At 45.9% G+C, this 26,271-nt stretch overlaps 1 protein-coding gene across 1 annotated transcript in view; it reads right to left on the minus strand.

Moving 5' to 3' along the window:
- Nucleotides 1–12,487: 12,487 nt before the first annotated feature.
- The window catches only part of LOC143806868 (mucin-2-like), a 373,557-nt gene continuing 359,773 nt past the window's right edge, over nucleotides 12,488–26,271 (minus strand). Inside the window, exons 38-41 of the mRNA XM_077287848.1 lie at nucleotides 25,796–25,924; nucleotides 25,204–25,249; nucleotides 14,104–14,206; nucleotides 12,488–13,023 (exon numbers count right to left, since the gene is read on the minus strand). Of these exons, the coding sequence (XP_077143963.1) occupies nucleotides 12,879–13,023; nucleotides 14,104–14,206; nucleotides 25,204–25,249; nucleotides 25,796–25,924 (423 nt within the window). The 3' untranslated portion in view covers nucleotides 12,488–12,878. The remainder of the gene's footprint in view (nucleotides 13,024–14,103; nucleotides 14,207–25,203; nucleotides 25,250–25,795; nucleotides 25,925–26,271) is intronic.

A 26,271-nucleotide genomic window follows, 5' to 3' on the forward strand; every position in this document is an offset into this window, starting at 1 on the left:
TCCGCACAGAGCCAAACACCTCGCCAATATGTTAGTGGGGTTCAGTAATGCCTGCTGCTCCCCTGCTGTGTATATGGCAACATGTCATGCGACCGCCACGCAGGCACAACAACTTAAATTTAAGGGAACCTGTCCCCCCCAGGCGTTTCTTACCGAAAGAGCCACCTTGTGCAGTAGTAATGATGCAAAAGGAAAAAGTGCCTCTTTTCGTGGTGCTCCTTGCACATGCTGAACCTAACACTTATGAAATGTGTCCCCTCACACCGTTAAACCGTCCGGTAGGTGGAACTTTCATTTGTCATGTGACGCAGCACAGCAGTCATTCTTACCCCCTTGGCGCCGTGCGCTGGCACCTCAGCGTTGTTTGATTCTGTCCCGAAGCCTGCGCTGTTATGTTATCCCTTGGCCAGGCACATTTAGCGCTGCCCCTCTTCTGATATCATTTGGTGTCAGGCTGACTGCGCCTGTGCGTCCTCGCTGGCCGAGATCCCGCCTCGCAGTGTCTTCTGATTTAATCACACTGCGGGCCTGGGATCCATGGGCATGCGCAGTGCTTATCTTCACCTCCGCCTCTCACTCATCTCCCTTCGCCTTCTTCAGACTGTGCGCCGTCAGCTGATCCCTAATAGCATGCCACGGCCGTGACACCGCACAGTCTAAAGAAGCCGGAGGGAGGGGAGTGAGAGGCGAGGATATGCACTGCGCATGGCCATGGATCCCAGGCCCGCGGTGGGATTACATTAGACGACACTGCGAGGCGGGCTCTCGGCCAGCGCGGCCGCACAGGCTCAGCCAGACTGACACCAAATGATGTCAGAAGATGGGCAGCGCTAAGTGTGCCTGGCCAAGGGATAACATAACAGCGCAGGCTCTGGGATGGAATCAAACAACACTGAGGAGCCGGGGCACGGCGCCAAGGGGGTAGGAATGACGGCTGTGCTGCGCCATATTACGAAGGAAAGTCCCACCTCCGGGACGGTCTCACGGTATCAGGGGACACATTTTATAAGTGTTTCGTTCTGTGTTTGCAAGGAGCATATTGAAAAGAGTCACCTTTTCTTTTTGCATCCTTTGTGCTGCACAAGCTGGCTCTTTCAGCTACAAACGCCTTGGGGGGGTTAAAGGATCCCTTTAGAATTTCTCCAATCAGGCTTCGGCCTACACTGTGTTCCTCTGCTCCTCCTGCTGTCCCTGGGCTCCAACACCGCTAGTTGTAGCCTGGAAGTGCTGTCCGCACAGTCAACAGTCGCTCCTCTGTTATTGGGGTTCAGTAACGTCAGCTGTTCCCCAGCTGTGTGTGTGGCAATCCCTCCTATCTCCTCCACCTCCTCCTCCTGCTGTCCCTGGTCTCCAACACCGCTAGTTGTTGCCTGGAAGTGCTGTCCGCACAGTCAACAGTTGCTCCTCTGTTATTGGTGTTCAGTAACGTCAGCTGTTCCCCAGCTGTGTGTGTGGCAATCCCTCCTATCTCCTCCTCCTGCTGTCCCTGGGCTCCAACACCGCTAGTTGTTGCCTGGAAGTGCTGTCCGCACAGTCAACAGTCGCTCCTCTGTTATTGGGGTTCAGTAACGTCAGCTGTTCCCCAGCTGTGTGTGTGGCAATCCCTCCAATCTCCTCCACCTCCTCCTCCTGCTGTCCCTGGGCTCCAACACCACTAGTTGTTGCCTGGAAGTGCTGTCTGCACAGTTAACAGTCGCTCCTCTGTTATTGGGGTTCAGTAACGTCAGCTGTTCCCCAGCTGTGTGTGTGGCAATCCCTCCTATCTCCTCCACCTCCTCCTCCTGCTGTCCCTGGGATCCAACACCGCTAGTTGTTGCATGGAAGTGCTGTCCGCACAGTCAACAGTCGCTCCTCTGTTATTGGGGTTCAGTAACGTCAGCTGTTCCCCAGCTGTGTGTGTGGCAATCCCTCCTATCTCCTCCACCTCCTCCTCCTGCTGTCCCTGGGCTCCAACACCGCTAGTTGTTGCCTGGAAGTGCTCTCCGCACAGTCAACAGTCGCTCCTCTGTTATTGGGGTTCAGTAACGTCAGCTGTTCCCCAGCTGTGTGTGTGGCAATCCCTCCTATCTCCTCCACCTCCTCCTCCTGCTGTTCCTGGGCTCCAACACCGCTAGTTGGTGCCTGGAAGTGCTGTCCGCACAGTCAACAGTCGCTCCTCTGTTATTGGGGTTCAGTAACGTCAGCTGTTCCCCAGCTGTGTGTGTGGCAATCCCTCCTATCTCCTCCACCTCCTCCTCCTGCTGTCTCTGGGCTCCAACACCGCTAGTTGTTGCCTGGAAGTGCTGTCCGCACAGTCAACAGTCGCTCCTCTGTTATTGGGGTTCAGTAACGTCAACTGTTCCCCAGCTGTGTGTGTGGCAATCCCTCCTATCTCCTCCACCTCCTCCTCCTGCTGTCCCTGGGCTCCAACACCACTAGTTGTTGCCTGGAAGTGCTGTCCGCACAGTCAACAGTCGCTCCTCTGTTATTGGGGTTCAGTAACGTCAGCTGTTCCCCAGCTGTGTGTGTGGCAATCCTTCCTATCTCCTCCACCTCCTCCTCCTGCTGTCCCTGGGCTCCAACACTGCTAGTTGTTGCCTGGCAGTGCTATCCGCACAGTCAACAGTCGCTCCTCTGTTATTGGGGTTCAGTAACGTCAGCTGTTCCCCAGCTGTGTGTGTGGCAATCCCTCCTATCTCCTCCACCTCCTCCTCCTGCTGTCCCTGGGCTCCAACACCGCTAGTTGTTGCCTGGAAGTGCTGTCCGCACAGTCAACAGTCGCTCCTCTGTTATTGGGGTTCAGTAACGTCAGCTGTTCCCCAGCTGTGTGTGTGGCAATCCCTCCTATCTCCTCCACCACCTCCTCCTGCTGTCCCTGGGCTCCAACACCGCTAGTTGTTGCCTGGAAGTGCTGTCCGCACAGTCAACAGTCGCTCCTCTGTTATTGGGGTTCAGGAACGTCAGCTGTTCCCCAGCTGTGTGTGTGGCAATCCCTCCTATCTCCTCCACCTCCTCCTCCTGCTGTCCCTGGGCTCCAACACCGCTAGTTGTTGCCTGGAAGTGCTGTCCGCACAGTCAACAGTCACTCCTCTGTTATTGGGGTTCAGTAACGTCAGCTGTTCCCCAGCTGTGTGTGGGTGTGGCAATCCCTCCTATCTTCTCCACCACCTCTTCCTGCTGTCCCTGGGCTCCAACACCGCTAGTTGTTGCCTGGAAGTGCTGTCCGCACAGTCAACAGTCGCTCCTCTGTTATTGGGGTTCAGTAACGTCAGCTGTTCCCCAGCTGTGTGTGTGGCAATCCCTCCTATCTACTCCACCACCTCCTCCTGCTGTCCCTGGGCTCCAACACCGCTAGTTGTTGCCTGGAAGTGCTGTCCGCACAGTCAACAGTCGCTCCTCTGTTATTGGGGTTCAGGAACGTCAGCTGTTCCCCAGCTGTGTGTGTGGCAATCCCTCCTATCTCCTCCACCTCCTCCTCCTGCTGTCCCTGGGCTCCAACCCCGCTAGTTGTTGCCTGGAAGTGCTGTCCGCACAGTCAACAGTCACTCCTCTGTTATTGGGGTTCAGTAACGTCAGCTGTTCCCCAGCTGTGTGTGGGTGTGGCAATCCCTCCTATCTCCTCCACCACCTCTTCCTGCTGTCCCTGGGCTCCAACACCGCTAGTTGTTGCCTGGAAGTGCTGTCCGCACAGTCACTAGTCGCTCCTCTGTTATTGGGGTTCAGTAATGTCAGCTGTTCCCCAGCTGTGTGTGGGTGTGGCAATCCCTCCTATCTCCTCCACCACCTCTTCCTGCTGTCCCTGGGCTCCAACACCGCTAGTTGTTGCCTGGAAGTGCTGTCCGCACAGTCACTAGTCGCTCCTCTGTTATTGGGGTTCAGTAACGTCAGCTGTTCCCCAGCTGTGTGTGTGGCAATCCCTCCTATCTCCTCCACCTCCTGCTGTCCCTGGGCTCCAACGTCGCTAGTTGTTGCCTGGAAGTGCTGTCCGCACAGTCAACAGTCGCTCCTCTGTTATTGGGGTTCAGTAACGTCAGCTGTTCCCCAGCTGTGTGTGTGGCAATCCCTCCTATCTCCTCCACCTCCTCCTCCTGCTGTCCCTGGGCTCCAACACCGCTAGTTGTTGCCTGGAAGTGCTGTCCGCACAGTCAACAGTCGCTCCTCTGTTATTGGGGTTCAGTAACGTCAGCTGTTCCCCAGCTGTCTGTGTGGCAATCCCTCCTATCTCCTCCACCTCATCCTCCTGCTGTCCCTGGGCTCCAACATCGCTAGTTGGTGCCTGGAAGTGCTGTCCGTACAGTCAACAGTCGCTCCTCTGTTATTGGGGTTCAGTAATGTCAGCTGTTCCCCAGCTGTGTGTGTGGCAATCCCTCCTATCTCCTCCACCTCCTCCTCCTGCTGTCCCTGGGCTCCAACACCGCTAGTTGTTGCCTGGAAGTGCTGTCCGCACAGTCAACAGTCGCTCCTCTGTTATTGGGGTTCAGTAACGTCAGCTGTTCACCAGCTGTGCGTGTGGCAATCCCTCCTATCTCCTCCACCTCCTCCTCCTGCTGTCCCTGGGCTCACACACCGCTAGTTGTTGCCTGGAAGTGCTGTCCGCACAGAGCCAAACACCTCGCCAATATGTTAGTGGGGTTCAGTAATGCCTGCTGCTCCCCTGCTGTGTATACGGCAACGTGTCATGCGACCGCCACGCAGGCACAACAACTTAAATTTAAGGGAACCTGTCCCCCCCCAGGCGTTTCTTACTGAAAGAGCCACCTTGTGCAGCAGTAATGATGCAAAAGGAAAAAGTGCCTCTTTTCGTGGTGCTCCTTGCACATGCTGAACCTAACACTTATGAAATGTGTCCCCTCACACCGTAAACCGTCCGGTAGGTGGAACTTTCATTTGTCATGTGACGCAGCACAGCAGTGATTCTTACCCCCTTGGCGCCGTGCGCCGCCTCCTCAGTGTTGTTTGAATCTGTCCCGGAGCCTACGCTGTTATGTTAGCCCTTGGCCATGCACACTTAGCGCTGCCCGTCTTCTGACATTATTTGGTGTCAGGCTGGCTGCGCCTGTGCGGCCACGCTGGACGAGATCCCGCCTCGTATTGTCTTCTGATTTAATCACACTGCGGGCCTGGGATCCATGGACATGCGCAGTGCATATCTTAACCTCCACCTCTCACTCATCTCCCTACGCCTTCTTCAGACTGTGCAACGTCAGCTGATCCCTAATAGCATGCCACGGCCATGACGCTGCACAGTCTGAAGAAGCCGTAGGGAGGGAAGTGAGAGGCGAGGATATGCACTGCTCATGCCCATGGATCACAGGTCCGCAGAGTGATTACATTAGATGACACAGCGAGGCGGGATCTTGGCCAGCGCGGCCTCACAGGCGCAGCCAGCCTGACACCAAATGATGTCAGAAGACGGGCAGCGCCAAATGTGTGCATGGCCAAGGGCTAACATAACAGCGCAGGCTCTGGGACAGATTCAAACAACGCTGAGGAGGCAGTGCACGGCGCCAAGGGGGTAAGAATGATGGCTGAGCTGCGTCACATGACAAATGAAAGTTCCACCTACCGGACGGTTTAACGGTGTGAGGGGACACATTTCATTAGTGTCCAGTTCAGCGTTTGCAAGGACCATAATTAAAAGAGCTAAGTTTACCTTTTTCAGCATTAGTGCTGTACAAGATGGCTCTTTCAGCTACAAATGCCTTGGGGGGGGGGGGGGGTTAAAGGTTCCCTTTCAAAGTGCTCCAGTGCAGGCTTCGGCCTACACTCTGCTCCTCCTGCTGACCCTGGGCTCTAACACCGCCAGTTGGCGCCCGGAAGTGCTAGCTGCACAGAGAAAAACACCCGCCAATGTGTCAGTGGGGTTCAGCAACGCCAGCTGTTCCCCTGCTGTGTAGCCGGCATCGTGTCCTGCAAACGCCACGCAGACACAAGAACTGAAATTGAAGGGAACCTGTCCCCCCCCCAGGCATTTGTATGTATAGCAGCCACCTTGTACAGCATTAATGCTGCATTTGTACAAGGTAGCTCACTAAGTTATTCTCCTTGCACACATCGAACTCAACACGTCTAAAATGTGTCCCCCGACACCATTAAAATGTCCCTGAGGTGTTACTTTCCTTTGTAATGACACGCAGCGACCCCCTTGGTAGCGCAGCCCTTCTTCTGACATCATTGTTTTGCTGGCTGTGCCTCTGCGGCCGCCCTGCCCGACACAACGCCCCTCGGTGTCTTATTTATTTTGACTGCGAGGGTGTGATTGACGGGCATGAGCAGTGCATATATTCACCTGTTGTCACTCATCTCCTTCCGCCTTCTTCAGACTGTATGGCTTCATGGAATTGGCATGCGATAAGGGATCAGCTGGCGCCGCACAGTCTGAAGCAGGTGTAAGGACCCGAGTGAGAGGCGAACATATGTACTGCGCAAGGCCATGAATCCCAGCCCCGCAGTGTGAATAAATGAGAAGACACTTCGGGGCTGAGATTCATGGGCATCGCGAACCAACACCAAGGTGGGATTTTTGACAGCTGGGCTGTGTCTCATTAAGAAGGAAACTCCCGCCTCCAAGACAGTTTGACTGTATAAGGGGCTAAATGTTATACGTGTTTCTTTCAGCGTGTGCAAGGAACAAAATTTACAAGAGCAACCTTTGACTTGTGCAGCATTACTGCTGGCCAAGGTGTGGCTCTTCTAGTTTGTAACCCCTGAGGGGGGGTTAAAGGTTACCTTTAAAATTGGTTCAATTAGGCTTCGGCCTACACTCTGCTCCTCCTGCAGAGCCTGGGCTCTAACACCACCAGTTGGCGCCCGGGAGTGCTGGCTGCACAGAGCAAAACACCCGCCAATGTGTCAGTGGGGTTCAGCACCGCCAGCTGTTCCCCTGCTGTGAAGCTGGCAACGTGTACTGCAAACGCCACGCAGACACAAAGCTGCCGCCAGTGCAGGCTTCGGCCTACACTCTGCTCCCTCTCCTCCTGCTGACCCTGGGCTCTAACACCGCCAGTTGGCGCCCGGAAGTGCTAGCTGCACAGAGAAAAACACCAGCCAATGTGTCAGTGGGGTTCAGTAACGCCAGCTGTTCCCCCGCTGTGTAGCCGGCAACGTGTCCTGCAAAAGCCACGCAGACACAAAGCTGCCGCCAGTGCAGGCTTCGGCCTACACTCTGCTCCCTCTACTCCTCCTGCTGACCCTGGGCTCTAACAACGCCAGTTGGGGCCCGGAAGTGCTGGCTGCACAGAGCCAAACACCTCGCCAATGTGTCAGTGGGGTTCAGCACCGCCAGCTGTTCCCCTGCTGTGTAGCCGGCATCGTGTCCTGCAAAAGCCACGCAGACACAAGAACTGTAATTGAAGGGAACCTGTCCCCCCTCCCCCAGGCGTTTGTATGTATTACAGCCACCTTGTACAGCAGTCATGCTGCATTTGTGCAAGGTGGCTCACAAACTTATTCTCCTTGCACACGTGGAACTGAACACGTCTAAAATGTGTCCCCTGAGACCATTAAAACGTCCCTCAGGTGTGACTTTCCTTTGTAATGACACGCTGCACCCCCCTTGGTAGTGCTGCCCGTCTTCTCACACCATTGTTTGGCTGGCTGCGCCTCTGCGGCCGCCCTGCCCAACACAACGCCCCTCGGTGTCTTATTTATTTTGACTGCGAGGTTGTGATTGACGGGCATGAGCAGTGCATATGTTCGCCTGTCACTCATCTCCTTCCGCCTTCTTCAGACTGTGCGTCTTCATGGCCGTGGCATGCGATAAGGGATCAGCTGGCGCCGCACAGTCTGAAGCAGGTGTAAGGACCCGAGTGAGAGGCGAACATATGTACTGCGCAAGGCCATGAATCCCAGCCCCGCAGTGTTTTAACAATGTAAAGACACTGCGGGGCTGGGATTCATGGGCATAGCGAACCGCACCGGCCGACATCAAATGATGTTAGAAGACGGACAGCGCATGGCCAAGGGATAACGCAACAGCGCAGACTCCTGTACAGCAAAATGCGATGCTCAGGAGGCCGCGCCAAGCACCAAGGTGGTATTTTTGCCAGCTGTGCTGCATCTCATTAAGGAGGGAACTCCCTCCTCCAAGACAGTTTTGACTGTATAAGGGCCTAAATGTGGTACGTGTTTCATTCAGCGTGTGCAAGGAACAAAATTAAAAGAGCAACCTTTGACTTGGGCAGCATTACTGCTGCCCAAGGTGTGGCTCTTCTAGTTTGTAACACCTGAGGGGATGGTTAAAGGTTACCTTTAAAATCGGTTCAATTAGGCTTCGGCCTACACTCTGCTCCCTCTCCTCCTGCTGTCCCTGGGCTCTAACACTGCCAGTTGGTGCCCAGAAGTGCTGGCTGCAGAGAGCAAAACACCCGCCACTCTGTCAGTGGGGTTCAGCACCGCCAGCTGTTCCCCTGCTGTGTAGCTGGCAACGTGTCCTGCAAAAGCCACGCAGACACAAAGCTGCCGCCAGTGCAGGCTTCGGCTTACACTCTGCTCCCTCTCCTCCTACTGACCCTGGGCTCTAACACCGCCAGTTTGCACCTGGAAGTGCTAGCTGCACAGAGCAAAACACCCGCCAATGTGTCAGTGGGGTTCAGCACCGCCAGCTGTTCCCCTGCTGTGTAGCGGGCAACGTGTCCTGCAAAAGCCACGCAGACACAAAGCTGCCCCCAGTGCAGGCTTCGGCCTACACTCTGCTCCCTCTCCTCCTGCTGACCCTGGGCTCAAACACCGCCAGTTGGCGCCCGGAAGTGCTAGCTGCACAGAGCAAAACACCCGCCAATGTGTAAGTGGGGTTCAGCACCGCCAGCTGTTCCCCTGCTGTGTAGCTGGCAACGTGTCCTGCAAATGCCACGCAGACACAACAGACCTCCAAATGCCTCCAGCGCAGGCTTCGGCCTACACTCTGCTCCCCCTGCTGACCCTTTGCTCCAACCCCACTAGTTGGGGCTGTAAGAAGACAAGCTTGAATAGGTCCCCATCCTGGTTCCAGTACCGTCAGCTGGTTCCGGGCAGAGCCTTTGGCTTAGGTGCCTCCCTCTGGGTATCCGAGTTCCACCAACGTCAGGTGGTCCTTGGTAGTGCTTTCAGGCACGGGTACCTCCTGCTTAGTAACCGGGTTCCAGTTAAGTCAGCTGGTCCTCGGTAGTTCCATTGGCTCTTGGACCTTCGGCTACCCATCCGGGTTCCAGTACCGTCAGCTGGTTCTCGGCAGTGTCTTTTGCTCTTGTACCTTCTGCTCCCCATCCTGGTTCCAGTACCGTCAGCTGGTTCCGGGCAGAGCCTTTGGCTTAGGTGCCTCCCTCTGGGTATCCGAGTTCCAACAACGTCAGGTGGTCCTTGGTAGTGCTTTCAGGCACGGGTACCTCCTGCTTAGTAACCGGGTTCCAGTAACGTCAGCTGGTCCTCGGTAGTTCCATTGGCTCTTGGACCTTCGGGTAGCCATCCGAGTTCCAGTTCCATCAGCTGTTTCTCGGCATTTTCTCAGCCTTCTTGTACCTTCTGCTACATTTCCAAGTTCAAGACCCTAAAGACGATGACCCGGAAGACCACCCCTAAGATGACGATGACACCAGAGACGACAACCACTGAGATGACGACGACCCTGGAGACGATGACCCTGAAGACCACCCCAATGACGACGACCCCGGAGACGACGACCCTGGAGACGACGACGACCCTGGAGACGACGACGACATGGGAGACCGAGAAGCAGAAGAACAAGAGGCTGCAGAACAAAGAGCAGAAGAACATTAAGCATAACACAAAATATCAGAGCAAAAGATATTATCTAAATTATAAGCAGAAGAAGACTAAGCAGTGTATGGCGGTGAGTCCGTTCCTCCTCGTGGTGCCCCTGGATAAAGCCTGATGCTGCAGGCCAAACTGAACGCGGACAAATGTAACTCTTTTGTGACAGGCAGAACGGAAGGTGTAATCTTCAAACTTTTATAGATAACAACTACGGGAATGCCTGTCACAAATAAGAATATGATGAAGAACTTGAATATGAAGAAGAATAAGAGTTAAATAAAAAGAATATGAACAATGTAACAAAAAAAAATTATAGGTAGAAGATGAAGAAGAAGATGAATAAGGTGAAGAAGAACTTGATGTCAAAGATGCTGATGATGATGAAGAAGAAAGTGTGGGAGAAGTAAAAAAGAGGGTGAAGGGCGTGGAAGTAGTGAAACATCAATATCTGACAAAATAAAAAAAATCTTAACATAGTCAATATCTTTGTAACTCCGAACGTCTTAAAAAAAAATTAAAATTCCTGCTATTCTATTTGATTGGGCTAAACCTCTATGCCTTTAATGTCTCCGCCACCTCCCCCAATACATCCTACATTATTCTTAGTTGTTTTCCTTCATTTAGAATGAACCTACAAGGAAAGAAAGGGTTTATTTTAATTCCGATATTTTCGTCCCATTGACTTGCATTGGTATCCGGTATCGGAATCGGCGAGATCCGATACTTTGCCGGTATCAGCCGATACTTTCCGATACCGATACTTTCCGATATCGGAAGGTATCGCTCAACACTATTCAACTGTCTTGTTAGAGTCATACTTTTCATCATTTAATCAACTTCACAAATTATTAAGATTTTTAAGCACTTCCATCTCAACTGCAGACTTATTCATGCAAGTTTTCTTAGAATGCAATTTTAAGGTGATTCCAAATCTTCTATTTAACATTGAGGTGGAAAAAAATGTAATTTATTAAAATATTTATATTTGTTTTCTTCACTCTGAATGTTCAGTTTTTGAATGAACATTATTTTCTGTCATATGCAATGTATACCATCCTCAAGCTTTACTTATAGCATGCTGATGTTTGCATATTGTCAAAAATAAAGTGTATGTGGCCCTTATTATTAATTTCAGAACCTGGAAATACAGGATTACCTTGAAAAGACAGGCAGGTTGCTAACAACGAAGAAATAGTGTTGTGCAAATATCAACTACAATTTATTTGCATTGTTTTAAATTAAAGGGATTGGTCACTACTAGGATGACCCCATCTCAAACTCTATGCCCACCATGAGTAAAATAAAGACACCTATACTCACCTCTGGTACCAGTACCAGTACTATTCCTTTGCTATCAGCATTGGCTCTCCGGGGGATTGTATTACATTGTTATATCACGCTATAACTTTTGCTAATCAGCGGCTGCTTCACTCTCCTGCCTTTGGACAAATCACATACATCTAGAAGAAGTGAGAGCTACTACTCCCACTTCCTCTGAAAGTATGTGATTTGTCTCAAGGGCGGGAGAGTAAAGCCAGCGCTGATTGGCCAAAGGAATCATTGAATGGACAAGCTGTTTGTTTTCTCCACATGTTCATATGCAACTTGACTCTTCCTAAATATGACTTCAGGGATTATGTTAGGTGAACTAGTGGTGTAAGTTTCTAGGCTCATATTTTGTCTTACTCATATTGTAAGCTAATGGTTCCTTTTATAGATCTGACAAAATTAAAATTTGACAAATCGCCCAGATTTTCCTGGGAAATTCAATTTGCAGCAAAGTTATTATTATTTAAATGTCTCTTATTATGCTCTGGAGTCTCTTCAGACCCCAGAGAATAATAAATATAAGATGTTGAGACTATATAAGATAATTATACTCACAACACTGCTCACTTTTTCTGGCCACTCCACTCTTCACCTTCCCCTGTACAGTCCTTTATGCACCTCCTTATCACTGCCACCAAGCCCTGAAATCTAATCTTGTAACATCACAGCACCATGACATGCACTATTACCTTGTGAAAGTCCTGGCCTAGTGTGACAGACCGGGGGATTCAGCATTCAGTGGTGGTGATAAGAAGATGTGCCAAAGACCGTTAATGGGATGGCGCAGAGAAGATGATTAACAGAGGTGAGCAGTAAGGTAAGATAAGTATTCTTTGAATAAATCTAGAGGTGGGGAACAGATTGTACAATAGGATAAAACCTTATGGAAGGAGAGTGGGTACGTGCTTGGTTAGTCTCACGTGGTGGAGTTGGGAAAGGCACATCTTATATGTAGGCATGAAGCAAAACAGCTGTCCCTGTGGCAGGTGGATAAATCCTCCAGGGAACATTGGATCCACATTGGATAAAACATTTAAAGCCTGGCTGGCTGCTCTACTGGAGTAAGTACATTTTTCAACAATGATGATGATAAAAAGGTTTTTTTTATTCTCAACGAGTTTCAATGCCATACCTGCGTCTTTATCAAGTGAAAAAACTTATAAGTATATTTTGCATTTTTTACCCTTTTAAAGGCCCTTCACGGTACAGTATAATAACAGCTACCTGGCTGCCATTTTGCTAAATCTGTGTGAAAGCAAATTCCAAAAAAAGCTGCAATTTGGCAAATGAGTATTTTTGTAGTATTCGAGTCAAATTTGATTCCATGTGAATAGATTCACTCATCTCTAGTTACCATGCTATATGTCAGTATAACTGACTATTGAAAAAAATATATTATATCCTATAAATAATTGTGACGTACACAAGTTGATAAGTAGAGCGTTATGTTTAATTTCATGCAATCACTTAGATGGCAGATTCTTGAATACTTTCTGTGCTATGTCATCAAGAACGACAAAAGATGGGATTAGTGGAAGTTTTACAAACAGGGGAATGATCTCATTACATCTTACATTATCAGCAGGAAGACAAATCTGAATGGTGTACATTATTAAAAAGACAGGGTGCATGATCCATTTCACCTGTGCTTTACTAGCTAAGCTATATTAGCACAAAAATAACACAGAGACACAAAGAGTAGGAGTATTACACTGATAATTTTCATAAGATGAAAATACAAATTGTTTCAAAGAACATTTGTGAAATAGGCATGTCAAATATCTTGGAGACTTGAAAATTGCCTGGGGTTGAGGTGAAACCTATGATGTGCAATTCACGGCTGAGCAAGCACAATTTGTGGCGGAAGGCTTTGTAATTTTAATGTTGTCTATGTCACCAGGACAGATTAATTCATACTCCATCACTGTGGTATCTGTTTCCAGGCAAAGTGATATCTCGTTGAATCTGTTTAGAAAAAAAATAAGTTCAAACATATTAGGGAGATTTATCAAAAATTGTGCAAAAAAATGTGGAGGCATTGACAGTAGAAACCAATCTGTGATGGTAGGAGATGTGAGTAGTTTTTTTTATATATTATTCTTTATTCCTTTACTTTTCCCCTTTTTATAATGGAGCCACTGTTTTGTTGAATTGGCGTGGAGTGATTAACAAAAAATTCTGATTCAGGAAAATCAGGACAAATCAAGACAAAATTTTGGTAAAGTTCAAGACAAATCAACTCACTCATCTCTAGTTACTATGAATTTTAATAGATCCTATCTCATATGTGAACTTAAAGATGTATAATTTCAAATACACAGTTTTATCCACCCTTTAAGTGAGGTTGGTTAGAAAATGTAATATTTCACAAAACAAATTAAATATATCATATTGACACATCAGCAAAACTCTGGATAGTCTGCAATGAACCATAATTACTTGGTGGTCAAACGTAGACATAAAATATAAACTTCTCCCGACAGAGTTTCACAAAATATATATATATATATATATATATATATATATATATATATATATATATATATATATATATATATATATATACTGTATATATATTTGTAAAGATGGTCATCTAAGCACACTCATCTCAAGACAAGATGAAACTTGTCTTACTTTACTATTTCTGTAATTTAATATATTGATGATATGTTATGTGATGCCTATTCTATATTGTATCAGATTATACATATTGTACATATAAATCTTAATATAGCACTCAATATGATGTCACAAGAACAAGCTTTAGATCCAAAGGAAAGTGGAAACATATCAATAAATGTTTGTTCAAAAGTTGCTTTAATCAATCAAGGCTATCCTGATGACATATGTAAAGACTTTTATGCATAATGTTCATGATCAACAAATAGCCATTCTTACGACATGTTTAGGAAGTACACTCTGTGAAGCACAACATTTTACTTTGATATGTTCTACCTCCTGTGCACCATAGAAAACAATAGTTTCATACATACAGTGGAATTAAAAATCTTTGACTACCTATGAAAATCTTAAATTACTACTTACTTTCTTGGACACCAGCCTTCACAGTATGACAAACTGACGTTAGCCGAGCAACCATTCTTCGAAATCTCAATTACATGTGTCTGTAACCTGCATGTCGTTGGCTCTGAAACATACAAAGAAAATGTATATATATATAGATTATATTTGCGCAATAACAAAAGGAATTATGAAAAAATAAGTTTTGTAAAAACATAAATTATACAGGTAGACGTGCAGTTTTATGAAAAAAGTGAAGCCCTTGGAATTACAAATAATTCTTCATGGTTAATGAATACAATATGAACTGATTGCTTTTTAAAGCACCACTCCATCATTTTATTTCAGTGCTGGTGTGGTAATACTAATTTAAGGTCCCTGACTCTAGTCTTATACTTATACAGCTTCACCTTTTGTTACCTTGTGACTGCAATGTCTGACTTAGCAGTAGTCGGAATTAATGGTGACATGGGCTCTGATCGGTGGGAAGATCATTACCGCCGTTCAGAGACCTGTGGTTCCCACCACTGTGACAGTCTGTAAAAAGGTTACCCTTAGGGTACCGTCACACAGTGCCATTTTCATCGCTACGACGGCACGATCCGTGACGTCGCAGCATCGTATGATTATCGCTCCAGCGTCGTAGACTGCGGTCACACTTTGCAATCACGGCGCTGGAGCGATGCCGAAGTCCCCGGGTAACCAGGGTAAACATCGGGTTACTAAGCGCAGGGCCGCGCTTAGTAACCCGATGTTTACCCTGGTTACCAGCGTAAACGTAAAAAAAACAAACAGTACATACTTACATTCCGGTGTCTGTCCCCCGGCGTTCTGCTTCTCTGCACTGTGTAAGCACCATAGCCGGAAAGCAGAGCGGTGACGTCACCGCTGTGCTCGCTTTCCGGCCGGCAGGCGCTCACAGTGCAGAGAAGCTGAGACGCCGGAGGACAGACACCGGAATGTGAGTATGTACTGTTTGTTTTTTTACGTTTACGCTGGTAACCAGGGTAAACATCGGGTTACTAAGCGCAGCCCTGCGCTTAGTTACCCGATGTTTACCCTGGTTACAAGCGAACACATCGCTGGATCGGTGTCACACACAACGATCCAGCGATGTCAGCGGGTGATCAAGCAACGAAAGAAAGTTCCAAACGATCTGCTACGACGTGCGATTCTCAGCAGGGTCCCTGATCGCTGCTGTGTGTCAGACACAACGATATCGTAACGATATCACTAGAACGTCATGAATCGTACCGTCGTAGCGATGAAAATGGCACTGTGTGACGGTACCCTTAGTCACAGGCATCATTTTTTTGAGAGAGTACTACACTCATCAACCTACGCATGCTGTTGCTGATAACAGCTAGAGCAGGAGCCACTGATGGAGGGTACATCAGCCAGTGCCTGTGCTATAAATAAATAAACAAAATTAAAGAAATGACCTGGGGACTCTTCTTTTATTGATAACCAGCAAAGACAAAAATGACATGGAGTCTTTTCTATTTTTGATAACCAGTGAAGGCAAAACTGACAGCTGTGAGCTGTGACTCTCAGCTTTCAGCTTTATCATGGCTGGTTATCAAGAACAGAGGGGTCCCATGCCTTTTTTTAATTGTTTAAATAAATAATTTAAAAAAACAGAGTCCCCCCATTTTTGACAACCAGCCAAGCTAAAGCAGACAGCTGGGGGCTGATATCCTCAGACTGGTAAGGAGACATGGATATTGGCTCCCCCAGCCTAAAAATACGAGCCCGCATCCACCCCAGAAAAAGTGAATCTATTAGATGGGAAAATTCTGGCGCTTTGACACTTGCCCTTGTGCGATAGCAAGTGCATGACAGCGGGAGAAACACTGGCAGCTCTTATCAGCAGTAAGATCATCCGAAGAAGTCTGTATTCGGGATCCATACATGAACACTAAGTGCTCGGTACAGACCCAGAACTTTACTGTTCGTGTTCGTCCATCTAAAGTAATAGTAAGTAGATATTTGGCCAACTCAAAACACAAATTAGTATCTTTTTCAACTACTCTTTAGTTGATTTACAAGTGTGCTTTGGGCCATTGTTTTGTTGCAATAGCCAACTTTTTAGCATTAGGTCATTGACTGCTGATCTTCCCTTATAAAATATTTTGATATACTTTTCCATTCATTGTTCCCTCAATGATCTTAGGCATTCAAAGTCTGAAGCATAAAAGTTTCCCCGACCCATTATGGTTCCTTCACCATGCTTTCATAGTTATGATGAGATTTTAATTGTTATGTGTATGGTTCTTTTTCTTCCATAGTTGCTAGCTTTCCAGCATCTTTGTTTGATGATCGATAACTTCGGTGACTTGGTAATAAGAAAAAATAAACATTTAAAGAAGCACTCTCTTTAAAGTTTTTATCCTCTTAATATATTGCAATAATCATATTGTATATCACTGTGTGGTTACAATTGCTCATTTGCTCTTCTACCAAGTTAATTCTTCTGTTTTTTTCTCTGCTTTTTGTAGAAACAGTAAGTCTCTTTTCCCTGCATGAGTTATCCCCCTTTTCAACTCCTGACCCAGCTGCTGCACTCTTCCCCTTTCCAGAGACTTTTGCAGTGATGACTCATGCATGGAATATAGACTTCCCTTTTCTACATAGATCTTACAAGGATTCAGCTAGTCAGTTTTTAATCACGTGATGTCATAAACCTAATAGAAAAAAGAAGAATTAACTGGTCAAAAGGCAAAATAAACAACTGTATGCACACCATGCTATATAATATGAGGATTGCAATATATTAAGAGGATACATTTTCATGGGAGGAACAATTCTTTAAATGATCTCAGACACATGAGACAGGCCACAATAATTTTTGACAGAGGTGGCATCTCAAGTATTGTCATTCTAAGAAAACATGTGGACCCTTGATATGAGGTTTTTGCAGTTTGTTGATTAGCTGGTTGTTTAGCTGGTCTTCTTATGTTACCCTTGGGATTGTTTCTCAATTCTCACTCTTCCAGAATTACTCTTGCCATAATTCCAACATGCCAACTTCTAAGGAGAGCACTGGTAACAGTCCTAAATTTTCTCTTTTTGTAGACATTTTTCTAACTGTGGATTGATAGTACACCCAGCTTTTAGCAGTGCTTTTACTCTTTTCAGGCTTCTCTTAAACATGTCTTCTGAAATCTTCTAAAAGCTGTTTGCATTTAGGCATGTCTAACACTAAGAAAAATGTTTAGAATTGAAAGTCACAAGTGGTTGATACCTTTTAATGGCTAACTGAAAAGATGGTAACAAATTGCAAGCTTTCGAGACTACTCAGATCTCTTCATCAGGCATAGACTAATACAAATTCTGAAGAATCACATATTTATGCACAACATAGCACAGAACAAAAAAAAAACATGGATAAGACAGGTGGCATGAAGCAGAATTACCATGAGTGATAAACAGTTATGTCCATACATGTTGGGCCAGTTCTTAGATAAGGAAAGTTTTATTGTCCTGATTGGGGTCTCTGTTGTGATGACCCCTTATAGTCTGAGGGGCAAGTTCCTTAGTTGATGTAAAAAGTTGATGTAAAAAGACAAATTCTTCAGAATTTGTATTAGTCTATGCCAGATGAAGAGACCTGAGTAGTCTCAAAAGCTTGCAATTTGTTACCATCTTTTCAGTTAGCCATTAAAAGGTATCAACCACTGAGGACTCTCAATTCTAAACATTTTTCTATCTACTGGCTAACACGGTACCAAGATATATCTTTCCTGTAACACTAAGAAATGTGTTGTGGATTCTGTTTGTGGGCTCCCTCTGGTGGTTACTGCTGGTACTGGGTGACTTTGGTGGGTTGCGGCCTTTGGTTTCCACCTGTCCATCAGTGGCTGGGTGTTTCCTATTTTACCTGGCCTTTCTGTCATTTCTCTTGCCGGCTATCAATGTATTCAGATGTGCTCTGTTTGGTTCCTGCCTACCTGCTCCCAGATCTTTCAGGATAAGCTAAGTGCTGATTTTCAGTTGTTTGGTTTTTTGTCCAGCTTGCTTATTATGTCTCTATGCTAGCTGGTAGCTCTAGTGGACTGAGGTTCTCCCCATGTGCCATGAGTTGGCACATGGGTTCTTGTAATCTCAGGATGGTTTTTTTGATTAGGGTTTTTTGCTGACCGCTCAGTCCCCTTTTGTATCATTCTGCTTTCTAGTTTACAGCGGGCCTCAATTTGCTAAAACTATATATATCATCTCTATGTGTGTGCCTTCCTCTCATTTCACCGTCAATACATGTGGGGGGCAACTATATCTTTTGGGGTTCATTCCGCTGGAGGCAAGTGAGGTCTTTATTTTCTCTGCAGTGCTAGTTAGCTCTTAGGCTGGTGCGTGGCGTCTAGAACCAACGTAGGCACGCTCCCTGGCTATCTCTAGTTGCGTTTGTCAGGCGTAGGGCAGCGGTCAGCCCAGGTTCCATCACCCTAGAGCTCGTCCGTAATATATTTGTACTTTGCTTGTCCTGTGCTATCCCTAGCCATTGGGATTCATGACAGTATAGCCGGCCCACAAAGTGTTAATTGTTTGGGCTGAAGCAGGAGAAAGAGAAGTGTTTAAGGGAAATTTTTTTTTTTTTTTTTTTCCCTTCAGAGTTTTGCTGCCTAGCCCTTAATTGCTGTCTAGCTGCTTCTTACCTCCTCTTAACCCTTGAATGGCTCTGATCTTAGCTGTTTAACATGGATGTCCAGAGTTTGGCTTCCAGCCTGAGTAATCTCGCGGCAAAAGTTCAAAACATACAGGATTTTGTTGTTCACACTCCCATGTCTGAACCTAGAATTCCTATTCCAGAGTTCTTTTCTGGAGATAGATCTACCTTCCTGAATTTCAGGAACAATTGTAAATTGTTTCTTTCTTTAAAATCTCGCTCCTCTGGAGACCCTGCTCAACAGGTCAAGATTGTAATATCTTTCCTGCGGGGCGACCCTCAGAATTGGGCATTTGCATTGGCACCAGGGGATCCTGCATTGCTCAGTGTGGATGCGTTTTTTCTGGCATTGGGATTGCTCTATGAGGAACCTAACCTGGAGATTCAGGCTGAAAAGGCTTTATTAGCCCTCTCTCAGGGGCATGATGAAGCGGAGATATATTGTCAGAAGTTTCGGAAATGGTCGGTGCTTACTCAGTGGAATGAGTGCGCCCTGGCTGCAAACTTCAGAAATGGTCTTTCTGAGGCCATTAAGGATATTATGGTGGGGTTCCCTACGCCTACAGGTCTGAATGAGTCTATGGCTATGGCCATTCAGATTGATCGGCGTTTACGGGAGCGCAAACGCGTGCACCAGTTGGCGGTGTCTTCTGAACAGGCACCTGAGACTATGCAATGTGATAGAATTCAGTCCAGATGTGAACGGCAAAATTATAGGCGGAAAAATGGATTGTGTTTCTATTGTGGTGATTCAGCTCATGTTATATCAGCATGCTCTAAACGCACAAAAAGGGTTGATAAATCTTTTGCCATTGGTACTCTGCAGCCTAAGTTCATTTTGTCTGTGACTCTGATTTTTTCACTGTCTTCCATTTCCGTCGATGCCTATGTGGATTCGGGCGCTGCCCTGAGTCTTATGGATTGGTCATTTGCTAAACGCTGCGGTTTTAGTCTGGAACCTCTGGAAGTTCCTATTCCTCTGAAGGGAATTGACTCTACACCATTGGCTATGAATAAACCGCAGTATTGGACACAAGTGACCATGCGCATGACTCCCGTTCATCAGGAGGTGATTCGCTTCCTTGTACTTTATAATTTACATGATGTACTAGTGCTTGGTCTGCCATGGTTACAAACTCATAATCCTGTCCTGGACTGGAAAACAATGTCTGTGTTAAGCTGGGGATGTCAGGGGGTTCATGATGATGCACCTCCGATTTCTATCGCTTCATCTACTCCTTCTGAGATCCCTGCGTTTTTGTCTGACTATAGGGATGTTTTTGAGGAGCCTAAGCTCAATTCGCTCCCTCCGCATAGAGATTGTGACTGTGCTATAGAATTGATTCCTGGCAGTAAGTTCCCTAAGGGTCGTTTATTTAATCTGTCACTGCCAGAGCATACTGCTATGCGGAATTATATTAAGGAGTCCTTGGAAAAGGGACATATTCGTCCATCGTCGTCCCCTCTGGGAGCAGGTTTTTTTTTTGTGGCAAAAAAAGATGGTTCCCTGAGGCCTTGTATAGATTATCGCCTTCTGAATAAGATTACAGTAAAGTATCACTATCCATTGCCATTATTGACTGATTTGTTTGCTCGCATTAAGGGGGCTAGGTGGTTCACTAAGATAGATCTTCGCGGTGCGTATAATCTGGTGCGGATAAAACAGGGTGATGAGTGGAAAACCGCATTTAATACGCCTGAGGGCCATTTTGAGTATTTGGTAATGCCTTTTGGACTCTCCAATGCTCCGTCAGTCTTTCAGTCCTTTATGCACAATATTTTCCGTGAATATCTGGATAAGTTTATGATTGTGTATTTGGATGATATTTTGGTGTTTTCTGATGACTGGGAGTCTCATGTTCTACAGGTCAGGAAGGTGTTTCAGGTTCTGCGGGCCAATACTCTGTTTGTGAAGGGCTCAAAGTGTCTCTTCGGAGTCCAGAAGATTTCTTTTTTGGGGTACATTTTTTCTCCTTCTACTATTGAGATGGATCCCGTCAAGGTTCAGGCGATTTGTGACTGGACACAACCTACATCTGTTAAGAGCCTTCAGAAGTTCTTGGGGTTTGCTAATTTTTATCGTCGGTTCATTGCTAATTTTTCCAGTATTGTTAAACCTTTGACTGATTTGACTAAAAAGGGTGCTGATGTTGCTGATTGGTCTCCTGCGGCCGTGGAGGCCTTTCAGGAACTTAAGCGCTGGTTTTCTTCTGCTCCTGTGTTGTGTCAACCAGATGTTTCACTTCCTTTTCAGGTTGAGGTTGATGCTTCCGAGATTGGAGCGGGGGCGGTTTTGTCACAGAGAAGTTCTAATGGCTCGGTGATGAAGCCATGTGCATTCTTCTCTAGAAAATTCTCGCCCGCCGAGCGCAATTATGATGTGGGTAATCGGGAGCTTTTGGCCATGAAGTGGGCATTTGAGGAGTGGCGTCATTGGCTTGAGGGTGCTAAACATCGTGTGGTGGTCTTGACTGATCACAAGAATCTCATTTACCTTGAGTCTGCCAGGCGTTTGAATCCTAGACAGGCTTGTTGGTCGTTGTTTTTTTCTCGTTTCAATTTCGTGGTTTCATACCTGCCAGGTTCAAAGAATGTGAAGGCAGATGCTCTTTCCAGGAGTTTTGTGCCTGACTCTCCTGGAGACTCTGGGCCTACTGGTATCCTTAGGGATGGGGTAATATTGTCCGCCGTATCCCCAGACTTGCGACGTGCATTGCAGGAGTTTCAGGTGGATAAACCGGATCGTTGTCCACCAGAAAGACTGTTTGTTCCGGATGATTGGACCAGTAGAGTCATCTCCGAGGTCCATTCTTCTGTGTTGGCTGGTCATCCTGGAATATTTGGTACTAGAGACTTGGTGGCCAGGTCTTTTTGGTGGCCTTCCTTGTCTAGGGATGTGCGTACCTTTGTGCAGTCTTGTGAAGTGTGTGCTCGAGCTAAGCCTTGCTGTTCTCGGGCCAGTGGGTTGTTTTTATCCTTGCCCATCCCGAAGAGGCCTTGGATGCACATTTCCATGGATTTTATTTCTGATCTCCCGGTTTCACAGAAAATGTCCGTTATCTGGGTTGTGTGTGACCGCTTTTCTAAGATGGTTCATTTGGTGCCCTTGCCTAAGTTGCCTTCCTCCTCTGAGTTGGTCCCTTTATTTTTTCAGAACATGGTTCGTTTGCATGGGATTCCGGAGAATATCGTTTCTGACAGGGGATCCCAGTTTGTGTCTAGATTTTGGCGGACGTTTTGTGCCAAGATGGGCATTGATTTGTCTTTCTCATCTGCATTCCATCCTCAGACGAATGGCCAGACGGAGCAAACTAATCAGACCTTGGAAACTTATTTGAGGTGTTTTGTTTCTGCTGATCAAGATGACTGGGTTGCTTTTTTGCCACTGGCCGAATTTGCTCTTAATAATCGGGCTAGTTCGGCCACGTTGGTCTCTCCTTTTTTTTGTAATTCGGGGTTTCATCCTCGTTTTTCCTCTGGTCAGGTGGAGCCTTCGGATTGTCCTGGAGTGGACGTGGTGGTGGACAGGCTACATCAGATTTGGAATCAGGTGGTGGACAATTTGAAGTTATCTCAGGAGAAGACTCAGCAGTTTGCTAATCGCCGTCGCCGCGTGGGTCCCCGACTTCTTGTTGGGGATTTGGTGTGGTTGTCTTCTCGTTTTGTCCCTATGAAGGTCTCTTCTCCTAAGTTCAAGCCTCGGTTCATCGGTCCTTATAGGATCTCGGAGATTCTTAACCCTGTATCTTTTCGTTTGGATCTCCCAGCATCGTTTGCTATTCATAATGTGTTCCATCGGTCGTTGTTGCGGAGGTATGAGGTGCCCGTTGTTCCTTCGGTTGAGCCTCCTGCTCCGGTGCTGGTGGAGGGAGAATTGGAGTATGTTGTTGAGAAGATCTTGGATTCTCGTGTTTCCAGACGCAAACTCCAGTATTTGGTTAAGTGGAAGGGTTATGGTCAGGAGGATAATTCCTGGGTGGTCGCCTCCGATGTTCATGCGACTGATTTGGTCCGCGCCTTCCATAGAGCTCACCCTGATCGCCCTGGGGGTTCTCGTGAGGGTTCGGTGACCCCTCCTCAAGGGGGGGGTACTGTTGTGGATTCTGTTTGTGGGCTCCCTCTGGTGGTTACTGCTGGTTTGGGTGACTTTGGTGGGTTGCGGCCTTTGGTTTCCACCTGTCCATCAGTGGCTGGGTGTTTCCTATTTTACCTGGCCTTTCTGTCATTTCCCTTGCCGGCTATCAATGTATTCAGATGTGCTCTGTTTGGTTCCTGCCTACCTGCTCCCAGATCTTTCAGGATAAGCTAAGTGCTGATTTTCAGTTGTTTGGTTTTTTTGTCCAGCTTGCTTATTATGTCTCTATGCTAGCTGGTAGCTCTAGTGGACTGAGGTTCTCCCCATGTGCCATGAGTTGGCACATGGGTTCTTGTAATCTCAGGATGGTTTTTTTGATTAGGGTTTTTTGCTGACCGCTCAGTCCCCTTTTGTATCGTTCTGCTTTCTAGTTTACAGCGGGCCTCAATTTGCTAAAACTATATATATCATCTCTATGTGTGTGCCTTCCTCTCATTTCACCGTCAATACATGTGGGGGGCAACTATATCTTTTGGGGTTCATTCCGCTGGAGGCAAGTGAGGTCTTTATTTTCTCTGCAGTGCTAGTTAGCTCTTAGGCTGGTGCGTGGCGTCTAGAACCAACGTAGGCACGCTCCCTGGCTATCTCTAGTTGCGTTTGTCAGGCGTAGGGCAGCGGTCAGCCCAGGTTCCATCACCCTAGAGCTCGTCCGTAATATATTTGTACTTTGCTTGTCCTGTGCTATCCCTAGCCATTGGGATTCATGACAGAAATGTTTCTTGAGAAGAACAGATTTGTCAGTAAACCAGGCTTTGTGTTCCCTTAATTATTGAGGAAAGTGCATTTGTAATTCATCCTTTCAACTCCATTAACTTAATCAAAATATGTTTTCCCTATTAGCTCTTGTGTGCTGAATATAGTACAGAGCGGTAGTACAACATTCTGGCTGTTATTAGTTCTGTTACAATAGATTACCAATGTATTACTTTTCTAGTATGCAGCAAGGAAAGCATCATAGAGATTGGCTGTGAAAATAATGTATAGCTTTAAATTACTTAAGCGTATTTATCTAGCCTGGATAACCTGGAATTAGTGGTGAGTGAGGGTGCTCAGATAAGGTGCTTTCCGAGCATACTCATGTCCTAATTGAGTATTTTTCAACGTGCTCAAAAAATGCTCGAATCACTGTGGCAGCATGTCTCATGGCTGTTCAACAGCAGTAACACATGCAGGGATTGCCTGTCTGTTAGGCAGTCCACGCATGTGTTGCGGCTGTTGAACAGCGGCGAGACATGCAGTCATGGCGACTCAAGCATCTTTTTTTAACATGCCGAAAATACTCGATTAGGACATGAGCGTGTTTGTATAATACCTTGTCTGAGCACGCTTGCTAATCCCTACTTGGAATCCATTTATACATTTTATTGTGTGTACAGATGTATAGAGATTAACTTACAGGTCAGTAGAGTATGTAAAGACTTTAACAGCCCCCATACGGATTAGACATATGTTGACTGAACTAATGCTTGGTCACAGCTATCTCACCACTAGCATTCCTGTTCTACCTCTGCTAGTGCTCTGGCAGTGGCTTATGTCCAAAGAGAGCAAAAGGATTAATCTACTGAAATTCAGCAGGTTGGATCCTATCTAAAAATAGCTGTTCTTTTTGACATCTGCTCCGAAGATCATAGACATAATACAGTAAACATATAAAAAAAATAATAAATGTTAACACTTTTTTATTAGAGGGATTGTCAACCACCAGGTTAACCCTTTCTCACTCTGAATGTTTAGCCAAATTAAAATAAAAACACCTATATTCACCTCCCTTACCGACGCCATTCCATGGTGACTGCATTCGCGTTCCCGGGGCTCACATGAGTTTGTTATGACATGTGAGCCCTGTGACCAATCAGGATTGGTGTTCCTGTCCCCGCCTTCGGACATATAAGTAATCAAGATGAAGCCAGCCGCTGCTCTCTCTTCCTCCTGAATACTTATATGTCCTCTGAATGCGGGGACAGTGACGCCAGTGCTGATTGTGTTCAGGTCTCACGTCATAACAACCACACGTGAACACTAGGAACGCGACTGTCAACACCACTTTAACGACACCGGCATGGGAGGTGAATATAGATGTTTTTATTTTAACAGGGGCAAACATTCGGACTGAACAGGGGTTGTCCTAGTAGTGGACAACCCTTTTAATTATTGTGACATGTGATACTGTAGAAAAAAGGCTACTATAGTAGCACACCACACCAGTCTACTAGTGCAAAGGGGATATGCTAGTTTTCCAATATTTTATGTTTATTGAAGGATGCCAATAATTAATGAGTATTTCAGTTAAGTGAATAATAAAGAAATAACTTAAATAAATTATTACCTTTACAAATACTACAGCAGCCATCTGGAGTTTTCTTAAGCAAACCCTGTAAAACATCATTTTTATATTGAATCTTAAATATAGATGTATAATGCTAAATGTAAAAGTTAAAAAATGTCATATATATATCTTAGTATCTTTATTGTTAGCCGGCTCCATTACCCTCTTTATTAGGTTTTTATATACTGATCTTTTGCTAAAAATATGGCACATGTCATATGTACAATGAAGTACAGTATTGTGTATAGTAAATCATGTACAGTAAATTAATAGGGTTTTAACAAACATTATTTACTAGCTAAATTTAAAATCCGTAGCTAATCCTAGAAATGCTAAAGATTTAAGAGAACAAAATCCATTATGAAATCCACAAGTGTTTGCATGCTGATCTGCATTTAAACCCTTAACAAAATCCCCCCAAAAAATCTGCATGTAACATTTGGGGATTTCAACATGGAATTTCATGCAGATTTCTAGGCTGGTTCAGCAAAATATTTAAGCTTTATGTGAACCCAGTCTAAATATATCACAAAAACTGTTTGCTCAATTTTCATTTTTCTATGCATAGAGATATATAATATAGGCAACTCACAGATATACAGTCCTCCTCATTTATTTTAGGACACACTTGAGTCTGTGATGATGAAATAAATGTATTTCCTCTGAGTTCACATGTGTATTCAGTACAGTTATCATCTGGCAGGATACGTGATTCTCCAGGCTGAAATCAAAAATAAAAACAATCTTTAGAAGCTTAACAAAGAACACAGGGAACAGAATAATTTTCGAGAACAGAAGTTTAGATAAATACTGTATTTATATTTTTGCTGTTAAAGTTAAGTGCTTCCAGAACACCCATAGACTTTAAAGAAGCCCTTCTCCTCCCATCAAAATTTGCATCCTCTTAATATATTGCAGTCATCATATTATATAACACTGTGTACTTACAATTGCTAATTTTTCCTTTCTACCCAGCTATTTTTTTATGTTTCCAATAGGTCACGTGATTAAATACTGACTAGCTGAATATTTTTAATCTTTGTAGAAACAAGAGGTCAATTTTCTCTG

This window comes from Ranitomeya variabilis, chromosome 2 (assembly GCF_051348905.1).
Source record: "Ranitomeya variabilis isolate aRanVar5 chromosome 2, aRanVar5.hap1, whole genome shotgun sequence".
NCBI classification, from domain to species: Eukaryota; Metazoa; Chordata; class Amphibia; order Anura; family Dendrobatidae; genus Ranitomeya; species Ranitomeya variabilis.